The sequence below is a fragment of the Gasterosteus aculeatus genome, chromosome 1 (assembly GCF_964276395.1).
Source record: "Gasterosteus aculeatus chromosome 1, fGasAcu3.hap1.1, whole genome shotgun sequence".
In the NCBI taxonomy this organism is placed as follows: domain Eukaryota; kingdom Metazoa; phylum Chordata; class Actinopteri; order Perciformes; family Gasterosteidae; genus Gasterosteus; species Gasterosteus aculeatus.
Window position 1 is genome coordinate 7,462,473 of NC_135688.1, and position 26,016 is coordinate 7,488,488.

Below are 26,016 nucleotides of genomic sequence, written 5' to 3' on the forward strand. Positions count from 1 at the left end.
CTTTAAAGATATGTTTCTGCCTTTTTGTCTCTGGGTATCTCCAAGGTGTCAAATCTTTCCAGTGGGAGTTTGTCCATGGCCTGTTGGAGAGTGCAATTTATGGTGGGCGGATCGACAACCCCTCTGACCTGCGCATCCTGCGCTCCTACTTGGAGCAGTTGTTCTCCGCTCGTCTCCTCTCGTCTTCCCTTTCAGCTGGTCAGAGGAAGAGCAGAGGGGGGACACACGTCTTTCCACCACAGATCAGCCTCCCAAACTCTTGCTCACTATTGGTAGGTTTATGAGGACAAGTCCGGCGGTGTAACACAGACAGTTGGCGACATCACATTTTTTTGCATGTATGGCGATTATCAAATGTTCAAGAAACCTGTTGTTTTCCGCATCCTTTAAAGCTTAAGCTTTAAATTAAGATTATGTATTTTTTATTTGGTCAGTATTGAAGTTGTACAAGTCCATGTTATGCCACTACAAATAAATACAAATATGTTAAGCATTAAGTTTACAAAATTGGTCCCATTACCCAGTTGCTTTACACTTCATTATTGCAGCTTAGTATGAACAAAGAATAACATACATCTCCGTAACAGTTAATCAGATATTAAGCAATGAAGAGACCATTTGGTAAGTCAAAAGTCATCAGCAGGAGTTCAGTTAGAGAATTTAAAAGTTTTTTTTGTGCCAAATGTACATCATTAGAGAATCTGTCTTGTACTCCCACATAGTATTCTAACAAGCATACTCGTACTAAAAATGCGGGGTTATAAAGCCGTACTGAAAACAGGCAGCATACTCACATGCTCCATCTCTTCACACGGGCATGAGGATAGATTTCTGTGTGTGACCTTTACAGCATATCGCCGTGTTTTCCCAGGACTACCGCAGCGTAATAGAGAACCTCCCAGAGGACGACAGACCTGCATTCTTTGGTCTGCCTGCCAACATAGAGAGATCCTCCCAGAGAATCATCAGTTCCCAGGTGCACAGACAAACACACAGACACACTCTCATGCACACAAAGCCACCTGCTTTTTCCCACAAACATGCACACACACAAACACACAGACCTCCACCACAGCCTCCATCTCTTCCTCTAATGCTTAGTGATACGAACTCAAAGACACCCACCCACATTTATTTCCAAGCACTCACACAAACTAACATGTACATTAAAGAACACACTGAATGCAAAGAGGAGCAATTATCATTAATCTTCTGTTATTTGTGTTAGAAATGGGACAATGATCAAAATATAATTCCAATAATCATCAGGCACTTTTTTGATGAACGGCAGACATTCTCTAATTTATCCGTCTGCTTGTATTTATTGTGTGTTTTGGGATTATCTAGCCTTATTATTGTGCTGATCAGCAAAATGAGGAATCACCACCAATCAGTTTAGTGATTGTTTAGTATGTGTTCAAATCATAGTTTTAACTCAATACAATTGTCTCATGTTACAATACAACAGTTCATTTTTAAGACACAGCGATGCCAGTCAGCTAACTGCATTAAAGCATGAAAAAAAAAGTCATCCCTCCTAATGAAGATATTAACTGAAGTGAAGCATCTGGATCTGGTCAGTTTGGATTATGGTTGTTAAGCTCCTGCAGCTCAAAACGGTTCCGTGCCAAATGGAAGTCTTGGTCTCTCAAGTTCACACTTTCACTCTGAATCGAAAGCTCTTTGTACAGGATGTACAGGATATGTTTTGTTCGGGTTACATAGTTGATACCTCTACCTGCCAGATTGTAGGTTTCTGTTTTTCTCTCTTGATTTGTCACTTTTGTGTCTTTGATTGTGTGAGTTGATACGAATGTGTAGTTCCCCTTCAAACAATCCCACAACCCCAGTAATGTCAGGGGAACCACCTTCATCGTGGGGACATAAAAGCAGTTTATTTCAGTGTCAGGACTTCAATTCAAGGTGAAAGGATTTTACTAGACAGCTCTCCGATTCCATTTATTTCACTATGAAATACAATTCACTTTGCCGAGTTAATATGTGCGATCCATCACTGTGAATATCTGCTTTTATTGCTATTAAGGTTATTTTGCCATATTTTATTCACTGTGTTTTAGCATCAATGTAACGTTAACAAATGGCTTAATGATCAAAAAAAGAGAAAACAATACTGGCCAAAAGTGTGAGATTAGACATTTGAGTGCGTTGGATTCGCTCAGCATGCAGACAGGGTGTCGGCGTCGCGCATACGCATGCTAAGAGTTAGATTCTGGCTGCCTGTCTGTTTGCACTCTACTTCATATTCAAACAATAATTCCAATAACAACATGTGTGGTCCGTATTTTCATGTTTTCATAAATATTAATTTTATTTATTTATTGCGTGTGTGTGTGTGCGTGTGGTGGTTAAACGTCATTCCATATTCTGTAACTCCACGCAACTCTGTCAGACATTTGATGGTTTTCATGTTTTAGGGTTTAAATATGTCTCTCTGTGAATAATATTACTAAAACACACTTTAAACATGCAGAATAATTACAGCTGGTTCAAACATTCCCAGTCCATTCACACTGCCTGTGTACTCAGTAGCCCACACTCAGCTGACCTTGTGTGTGGGCTACTGAGTCTGTGTCTCCACCCGTCTCCCCTGTGACGGTCTCCCATCCTGCTGTCATTTGTCACTGACCCGTTCAGTCTCTCTCTCTCTCTCTCTCTCTCTCTCTCTCTCCCCGCTTATGCCCACTCATCTCCCTAAAGATGTCCGTGTCACTGTCTGTGGGATGGGCTCATACACACACTCACACACACAGACACACACACGCTCTGAACGGAGCTGTGTTAATGGATGCCATTTAAAATGAATGCTTAAGCTCAGTATCAATGACCCAGAGGTGTTTACAGAGGATTACGTTGGGTTTACGGACAGATGTATGTGTGCGTAGTTTAGTGCAAATGATAAGGGAGCATTTTGAGTACTGACAAATGGAAATTATATAATGTCCTTTCGCTCCATATTTTCTGAATAAATTAAGTCTTTCTGAAAGCCTTTTTTCAGTCATGGCAGCATTCTAACTTTGGGTTTGACACAATATGTGCTTGTCTTTCTTGGTGCTCATTAAATCTCTTTATTGAACGGCATCTTGTCCAACACAATGAGAAATAGTCGCATGATTAAAGACTCAGAAACCACAACCCTGAATCACATTGAAAGGGAACGTCCTCGCTAAGTTCACAGCGATCAAACTGAACTCTCTTGCACATGGATGTTGTCAGGTAACTTTTTCTTCCCAATTTGTTGTGATGGTAAATACGGTTGCGGCCCGGTAGTAATTGCTTGAGATAGGAATCATCTTAATATATTCAAATCCTTATACATTTGAACCTAATATATTTCCAATCTCCATCCTCAGCTGCCTCCCTCTCGCAAACACACACACACACACACACACATACACACACTCTCAGTCCTGAGCAAATTAGATAAAGCAGGTGTTCCTACAGAGTTCTCCTCGACCAAATGAAAGGCATTCATCAGACGCGTTGCCTTCTACACAACACACACATGTAATGAAGTCATCTGTTAAGCACTAACACACACACACACACTAAGTTATGATAAAAGCACAATTCTACGCTCAAAGCCGGAAGCCAAGGATGCTTAATCAGGTGTGTAAGAAGCTGTTAGAGGATATGTTTGCGGGTCAGTATTTTTATGCTCGTGGAAAGTCTGAATCATCAGAGTAGCTACCAGAGTTGTCAATTACTTTTTATTACCTTATGTTAAGAGCAAACGGTGATTTTCATTTTAATCACATGACACTTATGGGTGAAATTCGCATATTTATTGATTTTATCATTTTTGTCTTTGATTGTTGATTCAGGAACCTCTAAACTGCCTTTTCTAAATTGATTTACTTGTTGTGTTGACTCACAGGTTATTTACCAACTGCGTGTGCTGAGCCGCTCAGTAGCAACAGGTTCAAAGTTCGACAGGGAGCTTTGGTCGAATGGACTCTCTCCCGTCCTTTACTTGTGGAAGAAACTCAACCAGGTCAGTTATTTTCCAGCTCATCTTTTCTGCACACATCTCACCCCAAAAAACTCTCACAATCTGCTAAATACTAACATTTTTTTTACATTGGCCATGGGGCATAAATAAATAGTCTTAATTAAAAGTAATTTGAGCTAATTTTAAATAAGTTCGGTCTAATTGAGCACGCACTTTGTGTGATAGCCACTGCCTGGCCTTATCGGGTGGCGCTGCCCTGTGCGGTTGCTTAGAGACCAGCGCCTTTTCAAATCAGAAGTACATCTACCTCCACATTAAATAATTTAGCCACCATATTCCTGCTCTCCGTCCGCCTCTCTTATATTCACTCTCATGCTGTAAATCACACATGCTCTCCCTCTGTTTTTTACTCGTTTGCCCCACCCCTCCCTCTCTCTATCTCTCTGAGTTGTTTTGTACCCACTGAGAAGAGAATGATTGACTGTATTAATTGTTGCCTTTGTATCCGCATCTAGCTCCCCACAGATCACAATCTACTTCTGACTGCTTTCAATTAACAGGCCCTTTGTTGTCCCCTAACCCCTCTGTGCTCAGAGGATCAGTGGATGTGTTTCTGTCTGTGAGTGTGGAGATATTTAGCTACACTTATTAAGTCAAATATTTCGAGGTGTAGTCCAGGTTAATCCCGCCCTACAATATTTGTCATTGTCTCATATCTCTTTCATTACTCGCTTCACGTCTCCATTTCTCCATCCTCACCTTCCTCTGCTGCCTCTGATATCTTCTGCAAGTTGTTTACATTATATACATAGGCCTACGTGTATTTGTGCACAACTACAGACACAAGCACTTGATGACACTTACAGTAGAACTCAATTTTAACCAACACAAACAAATTGTCCCCTTAGTTTACACAATTCCCACTTATTTACATCTTGCTGTTATTAAAGAACCAAGAACGGAAGGATTTAGTTTCTGAGCGCTGAGCTGAAGTAACCCACGGGGACCAATGGAAAGATATACAGTCGTAATTGAGAAAAGCATTTAAGAACCGCAGTTACAAAGTGCATTATACGTCTTACTCTCAATAATACTGTGTCTACACTCTGTGTGTAGTGGGTCATTTGAGTGGACTGTTTCGTAGATCCATGGGACATAAAGCAATGCTAATAAAGGCAATCGTACTATAATATAGTGATCCTACAGTGAAGCACTTTAGCCCAAGTAAGCTCTGAGTCCGTTAGAATGACCAACATCTAATTATATTTGCTGCAATGTCTGTGAAAAGAAGTCCCCTTCCTCCTACACCCCCGCCCCCCTTCTCTTTTAGTCTTTTTTTTTTTTTAAACTTGATTCTTGAAATGTACCTTTCTATTCCGTCTCTTGTCAGGGTTCTTCTCTGATCCATCAGAAAGTGGCCGCACCGACCGAAGGTCAGGGGTCGCCGGTCCTGTCATTCATCACTCTGGAGCAGTTCAACGCCATCCGCTTGGTCCAGGTGTGTCAGATAATAAGTGCTAACAATAACATGTTAAGTTTCAATGCATTACATTGTCAAAGAGAAAAATATTCTCATTATTTTTCGTGCTCGTTATCTTGGGTGTGTGTTAAAGCCGTTGCATGTTTGACTCATTTGATTTGTTCTGCAGAGCAAAGTAATAAGATTAAGATATATCAGTCAATCAACTCTCGTAATGAACCAGTTCCCAGTAATCAAACGACGAGATGTCAAAGGACACCCCAGGTACCATTGTTCCAAAATACAGGCGCAGTGTGTTTGCTAAAGTGAAGGTGTTGTCACAGAGTATCCACCACTCCCTGGCGGCCATGAGTAAAGTCATCAGAGGGACCCAGCTGCTAACCCCCGAAGTCCAAAAACTGGCCACTGCCCTCCTCAATCAAGAGGTAAGAAAGCAGAAATAAACAAGTTTTCTGACTCGTACTGTAGACATCTGGCAAACATCGAATGTGTCCTCCTTTGACTCCAATGAGGACAAAGAGATTACGGTGAGGAAAAGGAGGGAGAGATACACAATCAAGCCTTTGCTTCTACGTCTGTAATCTCCTGAGGGCAGCCTTAGGCATGATTCCCTCTCCACTGCTTTCCTCCTCTCTCTTTTTATATTAATCAGCAAGCTCGAAGTCTCATCCCCGTCTCTCCCACAGCCAACTTTCTCCACTCTTTCCTTTCCTCGTGTTTCCTCTCTCCCCTCTAAAATATTCTTTCACAACGATCAGCAGTAACTCCAAAACTATGAAATGTGTTAGCTGCCAGTCCTGGACCAATATTCAATATATAACTGAATATGGAATGAAAAATGTATGTCAAATCATAAATATGACATCTTACAAAGTGATAGTCAATGCAGACATAAAACTTTCATCCAATCCACTGTTTGTTTTACCTGCTAAATCTGTGCTGATGGTCACAGTAAAACTAGCATACGCAAACAAGATTTTTAAGTGGCGGCCGTGTTTCTTTTTAAGTATCTGGTACGAGGTTCCACAAATGAGGACCCCCCAGTGCATTATAGCTGCCATACTCCTGTAACTACTCAGCTGGTAAAACAAATGAGCTCTCAGTCCCTTTTAACAAGGTCAACCCTCTTTAATTGAACTGTTGAAACCCTTCCCTCTATGAAATACGAGTGAGCTCCTTTCCGTGATGCTCTGTTCGGACCCATTTTAAGACGTTCTGTCTGTCTGTCTGTGATGTAATCCTCTTGCAGAGTTGTTTCATAAAATGAGATGATGATGGTGAGTTACGAACCAAAGCAGGGGCACAGGCCTGTTTCTAACAGAAACAGATATCTAACGTTAGATATCTAACGGAAATTGCCATTACCAGCAGAATTTACAACGCAATGATTTATCTGATGGACAATATTAGATACAACTGTAAAGCTTGCAGTCTCCAACCATGTGACACTATGAGTTAGGCTCTGTTTTAACCAGCCATCGCAGATTAGCCCTGTTTTTAACTAGAGAGGAGGAACAGAGAGAGCTACTGATGGGATTGATGTATTTGGAAAATGGCCCATTTGGGGTTGTAATCTAATAAAAGTATGGCAGGCACAGCGCTGCAGAGATCAGCTCCAGTGCCCCTCTCCTCAGCTTCGCAGTACAAAATAATTAGATACTTGGAAACTACCCAAGCATCAGAAGAGAGTGGTTAGCAGCGGCCGCGAAACAGAAATAAATATCACCAATGGCTTTAGTCATTGGAAAGATTGTTAAAATCAAAACCTGGGGACTGGCATTTTGATTAAAGGTTCAACCGTCTCCAGTCTCAGGGAATTCTTCTGTGCCAGTGGTAATAATTAGCATGTCAATACCAAGCGGCTTCCTCTGATTTCGAGAAATGAAGCCAATACATAAATGAGAGAAAATTGCAGTTCCTCAATTAGCCAGTTCAAACTCTTTTCAGAAAGTCAATCCCCGTAGACCGCCGTGTGAGAATGCCCGACTTCACATCAGAAATAAACCCGTCCACAGAGTGGTACAAACATCTTCATTTGTCTCTGTAGCTAATACCTCTGTTTGTCTCAACTGTACCAGCGGGAATTCTTTATACAGCTCTTCATTTGCACATGTGGTCTGAAAATGAGTGTGGCTTTAAACTAAATGCAGCTGAAAATATTTTCAAAACATTTAAACTAGTACTCTGATATGCTTCCCGTAGCAATATACCTAGAAATATGTTTGTATTCTGGCATCATTGACGGTGATACATTTGAAGATACTGTATAACACAGTGGTCCCCAACCTGTTTTACCTCACGGACCGTTTTCTTGTCAGACAATATTCTGCGGACCGGTCGAGAAGGTCCGGCGGAATAATGTAGTAGTCGCGCGCTCTCTGTTCCCTGGTGGGCGAAACTGCCGTGCACGTGCCGTGTAAGAGGACAATTGTAAACGTGAAGAAAAACGCCTGGTGACGCTTGGGGAATCTGTCAGAGGGACGAGCGCACATAATAATAGAAAATAAAACATTTTTCAGAAGAAAAAAAAAAGAATTCTTTCTGTGGTGCGGCCCGGTACCAAACGGCCCACTGACCGGTAGCGGTCCGCGGCCCGGTGGTTTGGGACCACTGGTATAACACACACACACACACACACACACACACACACACACGCAGCAGGAAAGTAAATGAATAGTTGACTTGCAGCTGGGAGTCATGCTACGTCCGTTTAAGTTCCATTAGGACTCAAGCTTGAATAACATCAAATTCTTAATCCTCAATCTCCTCCCACGCATAACTGTGCACATGTTTGTGTTAGACAGTTTTTGATCTCTGTTTAACAGTTCATGCAGCACTGGATTGCCTATGCTGCTTCGCAGTTAACACTTGGCCCCTGAGGGAAGTTTTCTTTTGCCTTTTTGTATTTTTAAAAATACACAAATTCCGTTTTATATCCTCCTCGTTTGGGTAATCTCCCACACCACTTCACAATCACAAGCAAATCATTGTAAAGATTTCTGCCAAATCACTGAGGCAGTAAAACCTAAAGCCTTTTTCTTGCAGTGTTCGACTAAGGGAAAAGGCACATGGATAAAGCGATGAAATGAGTTAAAGGGACTGTATCACACTTGTATTGCATCTCCTGGCTGTTGCCGTCTGGGTTGACAGTTGCGTTCAGTGAAAGTGAAAGAGAGCCATATTCAGTCGACCGCACGCCAGCCTCATTGAAGCAAATGGCTGAATAACTGCACAATGTCCACAGCTACAATATTATGCTTTACTTTGCCTTCGTGCTGACACTTTTATGTTTCGTATTTTTATTACCCCAAATCATTTTTATCCCTCTCTACGCCTGATTCCTTCTGCCTCAGTGTCCTTTAACGTGGCAGAATAAATGGGAAGGACCAGAAGAGCCGATGCTGTACCTCAGAGCTGTGGTAACACGGGCCCTCGCCATACAGGTAACACATGCATGTGTTTATTCAAATATACGTATTGTATTCGTCACTGTGCGTGTAGTGTAGTGTGTGTCCCTTTCTCCTTCAAGCTCACCCAGAATACTTACATGAAACAGACACAAACACACACTCGTATGCACATGGAATAAGACAAAACATACATCTGTTTGGAGCACTGTTGGAACAGGATCTAAATGATCATTTTTAAAGAGATTACCCTGAAAACAAGTTTTTTCTTTCATGTCAAACATCCATCAAACATTTCTACATTTGGAATCTGGCTTGTGATAAGTAGCAAGTTATATATTCCCCCAGGAACAGGAATCCATATAGAGCTGCTTCTGAGGGCTTATGGATAGATTTTCTGGGATAACTGGCAGTCCTGGTATTTTCTGTAAAGGAAAAAAAAAACGGATGTCTATGGGAACCTTTTGTACTCTCACAGGAATAGGACTTAAGAGGCCCAAGCGTTTTCTAATCAGCAGTAGTATACTGATTCATATCATACCGTGAGTCTTGTTTCCCAGTTGAGATGAATATTATTACATTTAGAATCATTTAGCTTCAAAACAGCACTTTTCACCTCAGGTGTGCCAGAGGCACCTTTCTGCTGTTTCCCCTCGTGACACAAGTCCTTTTTCTGAAACTTGGTCCGAGGTCCAGTGTAAATACTTTTTGGCTCCTGACTAAAATGATTCACGACTGTCTGATGAAATGTGTTGACCAAACCCATGCCAGACATTTTTATTTTTTAAAGGGCTCAATAAATAAAAGCAGATTTTTATATGAACGCATGAGGTTCTGTGAAGTGTGTGCTCTAAGTTGGTGCCAGAAAAAAAAAAAAAAAAAAATCTGGCTGAAACTCCTATCGACTGTGTCTGCCTCTACGCCTACCTCAATATGTTCTGGCTGACTAGAAAAACACACACACACACACACACTAAGAAATTATTTATTTTCATAGGAATTTGATGCGTTTTGTTATTCATGTGGGCGAGCCTCGCCGCTTGTGTACGTCTCGTCTGCCGGCCTGCCCGCCCGCCCATCTGCTTGTGTGCATGACTCCCTATCTGCGTACCATCTCTCTCCCTGTCTGCTAGCCTCCGTGTCCCGACTGCACTCCGTGCGTCTTCGCGTGTGTCCGTCTGGAGGCTGCACTGTCCTCAACTGTCTATTTCTGCCAACCAGCGCTGAGGGATGTCTCTGTTAGCAGAGTGTCTAAGTCCTGTTAGCTAATCAGCCTAATAAAGGGGGGGACGGGCCAAGCTGCTGCTGCTCTGCTGCTGCTGAAGAAGAAAAGTCCCGACGCCACAGCAGTGCACCCCAGACGAGCTGGACGACCTTGAAAACACTCACATGCTCACAGATGCAGATAAATATGAGGCATAGCAGCACACACTGGCTCGCTGTGCGTGCGTGCGTGCATGTGCATCTTAACGGGACCGTGTGAATGTTGTCATGGGCTTGCGTTTGTGTTTTCTTCTCCTCTGCATAACGTTCAACCCAATTTATCTCTAAAGCCAGCGAAGACTCGTGTCGTGGTAAAAAGGACTTCATTTATAATAGAGATTGGATCAACTATTTGCTTAGTCTGCTTCTATTTGTCAGCACATTTCTCCAGCTGACCTCGCAAATGCCCCAGTGTCCGTGGTGATTTAAAGAAAACTGCCTACTGGTTAAAAACAGAAATGCTAAAAAGGGCTCAGAATAGATCAAAACTTCCATCCAAGGCCAACTCTCAAGGCCAAAATCTGGTTACTGGAGCCACACAGGATTATGCATCATGATAAGCTGGCAGTAAGTGTAAAAAACAAAGTGGAAATCAGTTGTTGTGCCACTCCGCATTTCTCAACAAAAAAAAAGAAACGTACAAACCGAGATCCAAGATTGTATTGCTAGATATGATATCAGATTAAATCCTGAGCTGTGCCTTTCACAATAATAACTAGATTGTGCAGTGAAGCAGCAAAAGGCTGCTTACATGATCAAAGCAGTTGTTGCTGAATAAGGAAGTCGGGTTCACCACATCAGAGGGAGCTCAGAGGATTCTATCTGAGGTTTTAGCATGTGCCTGTGTATGTCTTAACCATACAGTACTCACACACACACGCAAACACGCTAGAATGGGAATCTGTGGGTGTGTGTGCCAGCACTGTATTCCCATTAGGAGGTAATTGTGTTATCAGCTTGTTGATGTGGTGATAAAAGGATGAGGGGACATTAAATACTCTATTGGCCACACATTTTTATTGACTTGGTGTTTTGCTGTGTCCCTTTGTAACCCTTTTTATCTCATTAACAAACTCACACTGACTCGTTCGGTTCACAAATCAATGTTCTTAATGACACTTTAAAAGAGCCAAATATAATACAAACTTCAAATGTTTGTGCTGACATAGTGACATTTAGTGACATAGTGAGCAATTATTTTAAGTGTTTGTAGTCGTCTCTTTTTGTGTCAAATTTGTAATTCAAAACCTTGAACCCAAGAAAAAACGCCTCGACCATATTGTTATTATCTCGCATTGATGTAATTCATGTTAAGTGTTTAATTGCTGGTTCTTTTAGTTGATTAATGTGCGAGTCTGTATGTTTCATTCTCTGTCTCCAGAGTTGGGTGGAGCGAGCAGGCAGACAAGCTCTCCTGTCAGACACCTTGGATCTATCGGAGCTCTTCCACCCCGACACCTTCCTCAACGCTCTGAGACAAGAAACTGCCAGGTAATACCCAGCGCTTGTGGCTCTCTGGGACACAGAACGAGGACCCGTGCTATAACGAGCTTTTTGTGGTTTTAGGTCCATGGGTTGTTCTATGGACAGTTTGGTGTTTGTCTCATCGTGGCGGAGTCCTATTGCACGAGCCAAGCTACAAGTCAAGGTAGAAATACGACAAGCACACGCAGTATCCTACCGAACGCGCACGCTGACATGACCACCTCCGCGCCGCGCCGCGAACTAGGCAGACCCCCGCTGACTGGTAACATTAACAAGATTAGACTACAGATGCAGATAAGAAGGGATTCTTAAGGAGCTCTAAAAAGAAAAGTTAGAGTTTTCTGCATTACACAGAGATAAGTCTACTGCTTTATTCAACCTTTCGAGGGCCACGAATTCACACATTTAAATAGTATTGAATGCAAATATTCTTGCATATGAATTTATTTATTTCCCTTCCCTGCTCTGATTCAAGGGGGATGTAGTTGTCTTGTCTACAGTTTGGATCTTTCTTGTCATGCCAGTGCACGTTGGCACGGCCTTGACTTGCACTTTGATGAAATACACAGAGACAGGGGAAGGGTGTGGGTGCTTAAAATGAAGCTGCAGCTGCAGGGAGGGAAGGGAAATACTCCGACATCTGACAGAGAAAGAGAAAGGGGATAATTGTTGGGAAGCAATGTGGTCTTTTACACGCACAATGAAGCTTTTTCAGGATCCGTCTCTCGCTCACTCTTTTGCTTTTCCTTACCCAGATTATGGGGATTCGGTAGTTGTCTGTGTATGTCTGACTTGACGCCAGAGTTCCCTTTATTGTCTGCTCTGCTGTGTCAAATCCCTGAGTCACTTGCATGAATTTATTCATATTAAACACTCTGTCGCATCTGTAGCGTGATCGTTAATCTGTGTCTTCTGCTGTTGTGCAGAAGACACACATTGCTGTTATACATTTCCCTTTCTTTTCCTTCCATGTGTTTATACCTCAGCAGACCTTTGTCTTACAATCTCTCCTCTCCAGCTTTCTTTTTTTCTTCTTCTTCTACTCAGTGGAGAGTCACTTTTATTCTATTCTCATCTATGCCCCGCCCTCTCCCTTTGCCTCCCTTCAGCCTCTCACGCCTTCCCTCTCCGTCATTTCTCCAGGTCGGAGGCCTCCAGTTGGAGGGCTGCAGCTTTGACGGTGTTCATCTTTGTGAGAACCAACATGACTCCCCCAGTGTGTCGGCTGTCCCGCCTTGCTGCATGGCCTGGGTTTCACAGGTACGTGTCGGTTTACTCTTCTGTCGCTCAAACTATCAAAATTGTGTAAAACACGGCCAGAGTTCTGATATTTCCCCCAAAGAAACCTAGTTGTTGTTAAGTTTGATTGTGTATTTTGTTAGAGAAAAAAAAATCATGACCAAGGCAACCAGAAAAGTAACAATTTAAACTGATGGCTAAATGCTAAAAACTTACTTTCGTAGGGGGATTTTGGGGGGACTTCCTCTTGTTGGGGATAGCTGAGAAATGTGTTCATTCATTTGCGTGTTCTACTTTTGATCCCAGAGCTCTGCGGCTCAGCCCGCTGCCTCGGAGGAGAGTATCTGGCTGCCGCTGTACATGAGCTCAGAGAGGGTGAAGGTGGTCACGCACATCTGTCTTCCCTGTGGTGCGAACCCCAACCAGTGGATACAGACCGGAGCTGCTCTCTTCCTCAAACAACAGTGAAAGGACTTAGGACGAGCAAATGGAGACTGTTGCTGCCTGAACTTTGGTAACCACCTTGTGCTCCAGGGGAAGATAATATTGTCACAAACGGTGAATTCCACCCGAGGCATCAAGTTACTGGAGAAATTCTGAATGCTCAAAAATGTCAGGCTAAATAACTGACATCTTTACTTACTTAATCAAGCTTGGAGACCAAAAAGCTTAAACATGCAGTTACTGTATGTCATGATAATCTGCATCAAACGGGTACAAAGGAAACAACGTATTGGGACATGGTCCTTGAACATGACATCATTTAGATATCAGTCTCACAACTCCGTCTTCTACTTTCCGTAAAATGATGTAGAGCTTTTGAGGAGAGCGGCAGTATCCACATGTGCATATGTTTACTATTTCATTATCTACTTACTCTTATTTATTTGAAATAAAGATTAAATAAATGTCAGTACTGCTATCAGTCTTTGCAAAAGCTGTCACTAACAGCAGAGGGCTTTGTGAGAAACTCTCCCTTCATTCAATTTCAGTTTAGCATCCATCATCAGCCTAGAAGTGGGAAAGATATTCCTAAAGCAGCAACACAAAGAGGGTTGTGTGCATGTGTTTCAGAGCCGACCCTCCAACCCATCGGTACAGTCCCAACTGTTCACTAAATAAGATGGATCACAGTTCACGGCTCGATCTGCCTCTCACTCGACTTAGCACTCGAAAACGGACTTTACAGGAGCCGCCCCGAAGCATGTGGTGGTTTTCTCCCTCTGTCTGACACACACACACACACACACACACACACCCACAAACACCCACAAGCACTCAGTTAGTCGCTAACCTCTGTGTGATTGGTTCTGAGCCGAGGTTGAGCGGAGTCAGTGAAGCAATGATGGATGGTCGAAGAACCAAACGGGAGAGAGTGTTAGATGTGTATGTTTGTGTGCGTTTGTGCATAAATCCAACCGAGAGTATCAAATTTGATCGATGGCCAAATTAAGCCTTTTTTTTCTGGATCCCTTTTGTATTCATGCAGTCGTGCAAATGTTTGTGAGCGCGTCCGTTTGTGGAGACAGAAGAGAGCTGAAATGGGGGAGGAGTGGGTATTGTGTGGGCACTGCAGTGTGACAAAAGGGGAGTGAAATGGAACAGCAGGTTTAAAACAAAAAAAAAAAGCGAGAGGATTGGATTTGGGGGGAAACACGGCCCTCTGGGTCAGAGAGCGAAAGAGAGACATAGGGACGCAGGCAGAGAGAGAGAGAGAGGATGCAGGCAGCGAGAAAAAGGCTTTCAAAATCCGATGAGAAAATTGTAGACAAACGGGACAATAAGGAGGACGCAGGTTGGGAGGAGAGCGGGGATTAGTGGGGAAAGAGTTGGTTGGGGAAGGTTATCACGAGCACACAATGAGTTTGGGAGGAATGAAGAGGAGAGCGGAAGAGGGAGCAGAGATTCTACAGAGCTACTAAGCCTGAACTCATTCCTCAATATACACTCGTATGAGAGAAAACGAGGGAAACCTCGTTGACCCTTCATGTTTGTAAGCATGTGTCTTTGGCACATTTATTAAATGTTGCATTTAATGTGAAAACAAAACTACTCTCAAGCTCTAAAGCCCGGTGGTTCTCTCACTGAGGTTTTTGATTTGACTGTTGACCTGCAGGTGAAGGTGGGAAATGAAGATCAGCAACGCAGCGAACACAAAATGATTTGCAGAGGGCTTGTTTCCAATTGGTGATGTGTTTATGTATTCGTCTTTATCTGAATCTGGCGTGACAAGTTTGGCAAACTATCGTGATGAAATTCAAACGTTCAATAGCTGCTTCGGTGGACTTTAGATCGCAAACCCACACGTTGATGAGTCATTTCAGAGGAATGATTTATATTCAGCACGTGTCACCGTGCTGAATATAAATCTACAGCTGAACTAATCTGAAGAAAGTGCTTAAACGGTCACAGAAACCCTCATAGAAACACAGCCGGAACACAGCATGAACAAAAAGGTCAGACCACCGAGGCCAAACGGCCCGGTCAAGGCCCAGTCGGCAACGTTTAAAGTGAAAAATAAATTGTCTCTCCGCCTGATCTGGATCCGCTAGGAATGTAATGGTTACTTCCGTATCCCATGTGTATCACATCTTTCCCACAAGGTTCATGAAAATCAGGCCGGTAGTCCTTCAGCAATCCTGCTGACAGACATTAAAAAACTAACTGAGGTATAGTGGTTATAATTTAAATGCTTCCTCAAATCTGTCACACTCCAACAGCAACGAGGTCCTTTTTTCTGGTTCAGATCTGCTTCTTCTGTGTTTTCTGTTCATTGCTTCTGTGACTCTCCGTCAATTCTCCCTCAACTTCCTTCACTTATTCTTCGATGCCATCCACCATTCACAATGTGTTATGCTGTTTAACCAGCAATACAATACAATGTTTATGTAAAGCTTGCCTACGTGAGCCGTGAACATTTTATTCTTCTCTGATAGTCTTTCTAACACACAAATTTGTAACATCTAGTCCAAATAAATATTCAACAGAAGGATATAAACCGAAGCAAACCATTTAATTTGTTTTCCTTTTCTGCAGACGTGCAATCACTCCATCTCCATCACGTCTAATTCGTTCATTTAAAATCTTTCAATCACTCCTTACGCAGCAACATCTGGTCGGCCCCTATAAAGTTTGGTAGAATCTTTGAGGCATCCTGAATGAGGTGAGATATGAATAAATAATAATTAATCAAATGTTAATCACCGCTGCATCGCACTTCAGCCTGTGAGAGAATCCTCCGATGAGAATCAGTCGGCTCGTCGCAGTGCTCCATTTCCTGTCCGCACACAGCCTCACACCGAGTAGGCCTTGTGTCCCGGGTTTTTTGAGGAGGGCTTTTGGACCGGAGGTCACGGGGACAGCTGGCGACGGCGCTTCTTGGTCCCTCCCACCGCTTCCATCAGCCTCACGGCGGACACGCCGTGTGATTGCAACATTTCACCGCGCTGTAGTTTCAATAAACACCCACCTGGCAACAAAAACGTCACAGCATGACCCACCTCAGCAGAAGGGGTTCCAAGGGTGGGAAGTGCGAGGAGTAGCTAACACCTTCTACAGGATGCTCGGGGAGGAGGAGGAGGAGGAGGAGGAGGAGGAGGGAGGAGGAGGAGGGAGGAGGGGGGAGGGGGGGTGAGGATGAAAGAGTGCTTGAAAAATTCGCTGCGAGGTGTGTGGCGCCGTGGGGAACATCGCTGCTGGAGGTGATGAATCGGATCAATCTACTTTCCTTCAGTACCATTTACACCCGGTGAGTGCATGCAGTTGAGTGCAACTGCATGTTGATATGAAATGTCTGATAATATTTTGTATTTTTCTTGCTGCCAATGAAATAGATGCCAACCATTATCTGATTAACTCTGGAAATAATAAATATGGCACTGGGAACCTTTTTGGTTTTAATAACCCGAGTGTGCAGTTTACCTACTGCAACGTTTCCTGTATAAACTACTGAAATGGAAAAGACTGACTGTGCTGGTGAGGACGCCGGCCAATCTGTACAATAAAAGCCGCTATGATGTAATATGGCACCGTCCTGTTTACTCCCCTCGGCAGGTGAAAACACAGCTTTTGTGTCGAGCGGCAATTTATTTTATGCCTTTTGCTTTGTTTGGATGCGAAAGTGGGAATGTTGGAACACACATTTGTTCTCCTCAGTATCCTGCATAATGTGTGTGTGTGTGTGTGTGTGTGTGTGTGTGTGTGTGTTCTTTCCCTGGAGAGATTTCCGGCCTCCAGTAGTCAGAGGAGCTGACAGACGAGCACAAGGTCACCTCGTCTCTCCGGTCTTTGATCCTCTCAGGAGACAGAGGCACACTTCAGGGGAGATTCTTGCTCTTTTTCTTTCTCTGCCTGATCTTGCTTCTGTTCTCTGGTTCTTCACGCTCCTCCCTCTTAAGTTGAGCTGCCACCGTTAACATCTTTTTCACTGCTTCCTTTTCTCACCCTTGCCCCCCCCCCCCCACACTCTCATATCACCATATATCATCATCGCCTCTCTCTCTGCTCGTGTATCTCAGCTCGTCTTGTCTCGCCTCCGTCTCTCTTCTCCCTGCAGACTGGGGGGGTTATTGTATTATGGCTGGATGTTAGTCACAATTCCTTTAGGGTATTTGTGGTATTTGAGACCACTGGCAGGTTAAAATGGTGGGACAAAAGAAAAAGCATGTGAAAGATGTGGTGTTGTAATTCAAAAATGAATTATATAAATATACATTTATATGATTTTGGCTTTAAGCTTAACCCGGAGTTAGTGAAAGTATCCTTTGATCACTGTTAAAATCTTTAAAACAATCTTATGACATTTCCACTCATCGCATAGTTTTTCAAAGGATATTATTCTAAGGAGTGACTCAGATTCCCAAATTGCATTTGGGGCACAAGAGTTTAACACCCTCAGCGGCAGAGAATTAAACGGGGGGCTCCATTGGTGCAGCATGTTTCTGGTCCTTTTAAGAGTCGGCTCCGCCCCTTTTTGGTCATTCTCGGTACCTACCGAATTGCTGTCTTTGCAAAAGCGTTTTCATCGAGTACAGATGCTCCACAGCCGGCCCGGGGTGTTGCAGACGTCGCCTTTGAATGCATCAATTGCAGATGGAAGACTCTTATTTCTCTCTGGATTGCGAGTGTTATGTTGAAACATCGACTTCAAGCCACATTTATTTGTCTCATTTGTGTGTGATGAAATGCACAAGAGAAACACATTATAGTCACTGAGGAACTGTTTCATTGTCTTCTGCGGTTCTGTCTTCCTTGATGGTTCAATAATCTCATGCTTTTCATGAATCCACTTGAAGGCAAAAGAGACTTTTCATCTCTGATATTGAAGGTTCACCAAACTGCTTGCAGTGTTTTTTTCCCACGCTGGATCGTTGCCACCGTCGATGTGCCACCCAAACCCTCTGAAAACAGTTTTTCTGGATTGATTTTACATGAGGTCTTCGGTCAGAATCAATCAGATTCCAACTTTCGTCCTCAAAAAGTGGTGTCTGTCCATTGATGTCACAGTGTGCGTTACAGTGGGAGGATTTATAGCAATTTTGTGGTCCGGCCATATGAGAAACCGCTGTGTGCCTTCTGGATTCTCTGGTATGCTTTCTATTGACGTAGCTGTAGCTCACCGTCCACCTCGGCTGTAATACAAGAGGAATTATGAAAAAAAAACAATCTTGCAGGAGATTGGACTGTCCATCGTTCCTGCTATAAAAAAGGGGTTAGGGCAAAAAAAGGGAGGAGGGGGGAATATAAAAAATGATTGAGAGAAGGCGACGAGGAGAGAAAGATGAAAAAATATAGTTGAAGTGGGGAAAAAAGACTTTCTGCACCTTCTGTACGTTGTAAATATTTCACATTTTGTATTTCCGCAAATACTATCTTTTGCAACCTTTTAAATAGTCTTTAAAAAATAATTGTTTAATTGTACTTCTCTTGAACTCCAACTGTTTTGTTTTGCTGCCTCTTCCTTGTTATTTTTTTTATCAAATATTTAATTATTTTAGGTCCTATTTTACCCTTTTCTGTTCTCTTTGTATTTGTAAAAATACACAATCTGCTTAAAAGTCCCCATTTAAAAAAACAAACAATAAAAGAAATGACATTTCATCTTCTCAACATAACATACGCAATTATTCAATATACATCTGATGACTTTAAATGGACAAGCTGCTTCCTAATGATTCCTCACATTGGTTTATTGTTGCAGTTATGCTGATGAAGAGGACAGGAGTCATCGGGATCATTATCCTGAATGTCATCAGGACAATAAATACATTATTTGGGAGACTTTGCTTCGCCTAAGCAATTACAGTGAGAAACTAAAAGAGACAGGATGGAGAAATATAGTGTTGTAGTGATTCCGGTTTGGCCGCGGCGATGCTGTGCGCTCGCCGTCTAATATTGAAGTATGTTCCATATTAGAAAGCTGACAGCAGATAACTGACCAGCTGCACTAACTCCTCCCCTCGGCCGTCACAGCCAATGGAGCGGCGTAGATTAATGACCCCTCAGACCTTCGGCCAATCACAAAACTCGGCCTCTCATCTCCTGCAAGGGATGCCCTTGAGCAAACTCGTACACACACACACACACACGCACACACCGGGTCTGCACGCACACAAACACACTCGACACTCACAAACGCGCGCAGATGCACACTCGCCTCTTAATTCAGCCTCCTCTGAGGGCAGCGGGCCTCTCAGTGCTGATGTTTATGGTTCTCTGAACTTGCAAATCACTGCGGTTACGGCTGGGCAAATTTATGACCATGGCCCCGTCTACTGGCCCTTCAGACAAACCATGGATCCCACACACACACTCACACACATAAGGGCAGGAAGGATTATACACATGCTCAGGCTCATATTGGTAGTGTTCTGTGGCTCACCATTGGGGTCTCCAAAAAAAACAGTAGTAAGTAAGTACATTTATAAATGGATGAATAAATATGCAGCTTTTTTTGTGTTAATGAAGGACGCAGGACGTCTCGTCTCTGAGCTTTCGTTGCGTGGCCTCTGAAGGGCCGTACAGGCTTTTAGACTCTGCAGTGGCTTTGGTTGGTGGTGGAGTTTTGGACTGTTGGATATCGGGAGGTAAACGTGTGTCTGTGTTTGTCACAATGCATACAGCATCGTCACAGTGGATCTACCCCAGAAAAACTGCATTTTCCTCAGTTTTATCATTTATTTTTCTTCCTCTCCTGAATCCACTTTGCTTTTCGATGACTCATCGTGACCTTGGCTGCATATACGTGGGAGGAGAAGCACAGTCGGGAAAGTGTCGGTAACAATCACGCAGTGAATGGCTGCCGATTCAAGCCACATGTGGTCCGACGCCAGCCAACTCTCACCTAAAATCTAAAATCTCGGGAGAAAAATAAGAAAAATCCTCTATTTGACTCCCTAATTTCACTGTGTATTGCTGTTATCCCACATAGCAGCATCCATATACAGCATAATACACAGATGTTGTTTTCTTTATGAGTCTAAGGAAATGTTTGGTGGATTGTGCTGCTTCCAAGATTCGCTAAAAGTTGGGATGCGTTAGTACCTCACATGATACAGTCAGTTACCTCTCTGTTGTGACAACGTCTTGGGAACATTACGTCTGAACAAAAGCAAAATAAATCGTTTGATTGGCTATGATTAAAGATAAGACCTCTCTTAATTGCACCGTGTTTTCATCTGCCCTAAAACTCAACTCTGCACATCATGAAAACCGTGGAGGATTTGAACAGCATCACAGCTTGCATTATCTTTGCCATGAGGATCGTGTGTTTGGCCTCGTATGTGCGCGTCTGTCCACTGCTTGCTGCATGCAAGTTCACACGTCATTGTTCTGAATTGATGTTTGTGGATCTGTGGGCCTACTCGTATCCAGTTTTCTCTGAATATGCTTCCGATGGGTTTTAGTCCGAGATGGGAGCGATTGTTATCTTTGTCTTTCGTCTATAACGTCAGCATTGCATCAGCGGTGATATCCAGACTCGTCTCCGAGTAACTCTTCTCAATCGCCTGACTTGAGGAACACAAAACTGATGTACGTGCCTAGAAAATCTTTGAGGTTTGGCAAATATTTCATGGGGAAAATTCTTTGAAGCGTCAAACTTGTATAAATCTAATTCACTGTATTTTACTGTGAAAGGAAAAATAACACACTATTTCAGACCAGCTCTCATAAGACTCCTGGTGTCAATCCAACAGAGTGTCTCCGGTATTTTTGAATGCCTATTAGTCCGTTTGCCTCTCTGCTCATTTGTTTGTGCGTAATTCTGCTAAGCGCTGCAGCCAGGGCCGGATTAGTACCGCGTTTCTGTCACTAACACGTTTCATTAGTAAAGATGAAGTCATCCAAGCAGACAGACCGAGGCAGTCTGCACAAATTGCGCGTGCGGAGGAGTGTGAGTGTAGACGATGAGGTGAATGTATCTCCAGCATCTAAATACTAACCAGACTTGACAATTACAATAAGCATTTCTACACACTATTATTTTTCTGTATAGGTTCGGTCCATGTGTCATTACCGGTTTATCCACGGAAGGAAATGTTGGCAAAATGAATTCATGAATGAATTCAGAAGCAAAGCCCACAGAAATGCAGCTCAGAGTTTGGGCCCAGAAGCCAGGACAACGAAAGGGAAATGTAGAGAAAGGTATGGAGGGAGGGAGGCGTATGTCTAGATGGAGAAAAGGAGAGAAGAAAATTCATTCATTTGAGAAAACACCAGCAGAGACGATAAATAAATCCTTCCCCAATAGATGGAAAATGGGGAGAATATTAACAATTTAGAAAAGAGAGACGACGATGATGGACCCGCAGAGCGAAAGGAGGGCTTCTTCAAGAGATGAGTGCGAGGTTGACTCATCTTCATCCAACACCATGTCCCTCATTCTGTTGGAGACAGATACACACTTGGAGTACACAGCGCCGAACACGACGGCGTCTGACTGCTTTGCTTTTAGAGGCTGTGAAGGGACAGAAATGGTGTTAATAGCTCCAAAATGCTTTTTAACACTCCTCCTGCCCACACAAGTCAGACCCTTGCCTTCTCCATCTTGCTTTCACTGGTCCAATTACAGCATGAGGTCCCTGATGGAAATTTAAGATGATGCAAAGTGGGCACCGCAGAGAAAACCATTCACGTTCATCCCGTTTATCCTGGTGATCTTCAGCTGTTTTAATTATGATCTGTTCTTGTTGTTTCCCCTTTCCCCCCCATAGAGATTGTTGGTGGTTAATGTTAAAGCACATCAACAGACACTGCTCTGATTTCCATTTGAATGCTGATAATACGGTGGACTGCTTGAATGAAAAACCGGCAAAATCTGTGATCCATTCAAAGTTGGAAATACTGTGAGAAACATTGTGTCAATGTGGTCTTGTGTAAAACTATTACACTGATTAAATTGTACTTTTCATAAAGCACGGCAGAGGGACGATGCATCTTGTAACTAAGGGGCATTATACATCAAACACCATATATGTCTTAAAGGGCCGGTGTGAAGCATCTTGGATCTATTGACAGAATGGGTGTATGTTTTTTAGCTATGCATGTTTCTTTAGTGTCGTTTTACCGGCCCGTTTCCACCTCCTCAAGAAAAGCAGGTGGGGTTAGGAAGTTCCGGAAATAATCACACCTGTGCGCTTGGGGGAGGGAAAAACACTCAGCTGACTGGCAGAGAGAGAGAGAGAGAGAGAGATAGCGAGAGGACTGAGGGTGAAACGAAGGAGCCTAAATTGATTATCCAGTTTCTCTACATCTGGTGCCAAAGGAGCGGCCGGAGAAGCAACCCTTCTTGTGAACGTCGAGGCATCGGTGGAGGTTATTGGATTCGTGGAGGAGGCGCCGATAGAAGACGCTTCTGCAGCGCTCCCCTTTGACCGCCATTGACGACTGAGGGCTTCCTCGCTGTTGGTGAACCAGGAAGTCAAGTCCCCCCTGAAACCACTCTCCAGACTTCTCCCCACATATTCATACTTACACACACACACAAACAAACACACACGCGCACACTCTGCTTCTCCTCACATCCAGTTTACATTACACAGACTTGTGACTTAACCCCTTGATGGACGAGCCTCTTTTTTGGCTTCTTCTCCGAAAATGGCACACGCATGATAAAAACTCTAATAATAATAATAATAAGAAAATACTTTATGTGTGTGTGATGAATGTGGGGGACCCCTGTAAGTGCTTTAATGTGTGACAATCTCAGACCTCATTGCAAAAACCATCAATTCTGTGAAAAACAACAAAGGTAAGACATTATTTTTCGCTTCCGTGGCTTGATGGGTTTTGTACTGAAAGTTCGCCATGGTTTGTCTGAGGGAAATTATACTTATATCACTTTAATCAGCGCGCTCTGCTTGTGCTCTATGATCGTTCCAATGTTGTTGTTACATAAATCATCGTAAAAAGTTGTCTGAAATTTCTGGACATTTCTGTTTTATTTTGAAGTGGTTTCGAGCTCATTGTAGGCAGGACTGATGTTGAAAACGAGGTCAACCACGCCCGGCTCTGAGCATGACTAAACCGGCAGTGCTTCGACGTCTACGTCTGCTTGGGAATTTCCATTTTTGGACACATTTGCATAGTATGTTTATCTTACTAATACAACCAGTTTAAGTTGCGTTTGGAGAATTTTATTTGGGCCGGGTTGCCGATGGCCGTCATAATAATCACGAGCAGTGGCGGTAACCAAACGGAACAACAGCGCTGCATACCGGGAGCGATATCAGAAAAACGCCACGAGACGCTCGCCTGTCAGAAGCGGCGGCGCATGCGTGATGACCTGACGTGATTTTTTTCAATGGCAGGCGATCTACCGGCTCTGCGTTGGGGAACGATCGGGTTCCCGGTCTAACGCATGAGCTCACTCACAGAGTGCGACCCCCAGTGGACTTTTAAGGAATAGCAGCTACTTTTACAGAAATGCGATTTATGTCTCTCTGTAATTCTCACAATAGAAAAGTGTTATTCTAACAACCGCTGCACTGGACCCACCCGGCGGGCCGATCAATACATATGCTTAAGTATAAAATCACTCTTTCTATTCCTCTCAACACCTTGTTTCAGCTACATTTTTGAGTTTGTGTTGGTTGCTGCAAACTCACCTCTCGATCCGGCCTATTCCTCCCTGGGCCCTTTCTAAAGGAACATCAATTATGTTCTTTGATATATATTTTATTACTGCTCAAACAACTGAGAATGACCTTCTGGTTTTACGGCGGTTTGACTGATGATTGACTCCCAACACATTTGTCTTGGGTTTTGCAGGTTTTATCTCGACGGTGCCGCAGGGGTTTGCTGAGGTGCGCTGAGAACCACAAGGTTGGTGGTTCCAGCCCCGGCTGCTCCGTGTCCCATGTCGAAGTGTCCTTCAGCAACACACCTAACCCCCTAATTGTTCCCCGGGCAAAAATATAGAAAAAAAGTCATGGGTTAAATTTTTTTATTAATTTATTCATAATATGGTCTGGAAGTTTCTACCAATATCATCAAAAACGGGTCAGACGTTCACAGACACTCGCTATAAATTATGGAGCTTAGCAGCATCCGGGGCAGTCTGGACTTTATTTAGCAACATTGTGTGTCTGTGTGTTTGTCATCGCGTGTTCACTTCGCTTCTGTGATCGCACACATTATCCACACACAGTATCTGCTTTGTGGGTCTGTATCTGTGTAGTTATTGTGAGTTATGGCCGTCAGACCGAAGCGTCAGAGAACAGTCTTCCTTTCATACTGCAGATAACATGCCTGTGGGCGTCTGCTTTCAAACACACACACACACACACACACACACAGTGCTGTCTGCTTCTGTGATTACAGACCGTGTTTCGCACTAAAATACACACATTCAAGTAAATAAAATTTAAACCCACTAACCCATAGAGGTCAAACTCGTGCTGCGGAGCTTCTAATAACACTTTTCCACATCATCCAGCGACGCTTACATGAAGTAACAATCAAGCTTCTTCACACTATCTTAGATGTTGAATGACTTTTCTGTAAAGTATCTTTCCCACTTTGATATTATGGGCACTATATTGTTGTATTTTTGCCCGTGTCACTCCCTCTTTCCTTACATATTGTGTTTCCACGACAATATTTCATTACGACTTTGTTCCAGTAAAAACAATAGCTGATGGCTTGTTTACCAGATGAGTGGCGGAAATTTCTTTTGTCTCGCTGGCAGAACAGAGCGCACTAATTCACAAAGCGTTTAAGGTGATTTGTGTGTCCTGTTTTGTCAACAGCGATGATGAAGTGATGAAGCCTTTTGCAGCACAACTGACACCGACTGGGAATCCCGATCGGTGAAGCCGTTTGTTTAGTGGGAGCGGAGCGTTGTGTCGAGGTTAGTGGTTCATACTGGTTGTTTACCCAGATGGGGAAGTCGTGTCAGATTTTCTTTGCCTTGAAGCTGCTTTCTTATGTTTTAGTTGTTGGCTGGAGACTTGATTTGCACTCAACAAACATTTTTCGGCTGCTGAAAGCTCAGCATAAAGTTACCAGAGCAGCAGATGTATCTTAAGCTTCAATGTTTGCATTGTTAGAAATCAGGCTTTTGCATTTTGTAGAAGTTTAGGCAGCTAAATTCTATATACTCTCTCATGCATTGCTTTGTTCTTTAACATGTGTTATTCCTGTGATACAACCAAGACATTCACACTCCTCACTCGTCCAAACTTGGAGGCGCAGATCGTTGCACTAAGTACACCTGCACCTTCAGAATTATTTTCCGACTTGTTGAGACGGTGAGTCAACACACTGTCATTACATGCAAAGTGTCCTTTTTAAAAAACCTCTCTCAGGAAGTACAAGTAGATATGCAGCAAGCAGCCGACAGCTCCTGTTTCCAGTAATGTGATGACGAACATAACTATGCCACAGCTACTCAACCTGTGTGTGTGTGTGTGTGTGTGTGTGTGTGTGGCTCTGAGGTGAGCTTTGTAGCCTTTCCACCATGTGCTTCCTGTTTGTTGCACCTTCTTCGGTCCGACCAACCCCTGCTTGTCCCAGGCGCGTTTCTCATTCACAGGCGCACGCACAAACAAGTCACACAAAATAAATGATCCTTCACACAGAAAAACCACAGACGGCACATTTTCCACTAGTTGAAGGAACTTTGTGATGCTGTTTCCCAGAAGCTGCTTTTCCCTTCTGTCATGCTGTGCATG

The 26,016-nt window shown here is 43.3% G+C and overlaps 1 protein-coding gene across 5 annotated transcripts in view; it reads left to right on the plus strand.

The window, feature by feature from the left end:
- The window catches only part of dync2h1 (dynein cytoplasmic 2 heavy chain 1), a 78,814-nt gene extending 65,057 nt beyond the window's left edge, over positions 1-13,757 (plus strand). For all 5 annotated transcript variants that reach the window (XM_078098446.1, XM_078098447.1, XM_040180919.2 and 2 more), the window contains 10 exons: positions 46-272; positions 872-976; positions 3,896-4,012; positions 5,361-5,468; positions 5,774-5,875; positions 8,804-8,893; positions 11,502-11,611; positions 11,687-11,768; positions 12,749-12,865; positions 13,151-13,757. In XM_078098446.1, the coding sequence (XP_077954572.1) occupies positions 46-272; positions 872-976; positions 3,896-4,012; positions 5,361-5,468; positions 5,774-5,875; positions 8,804-8,893; positions 11,502-11,611; positions 11,687-11,768; positions 12,749-12,865; positions 13,151-13,312 (1,220 nt within the window). In that variant the 3' untranslated portion in view covers positions 13,313-13,757. The remainder of the gene's footprint in view (positions 1-45; positions 273-871; positions 977-3,895; positions 4,013-5,360; positions 5,469-5,773; positions 5,876-8,803; positions 8,894-11,501; positions 11,612-11,686; positions 11,769-12,748; positions 12,866-13,150) is intronic.
- Positions 13,758-26,016: the final 12,259 nt, after the last annotated feature.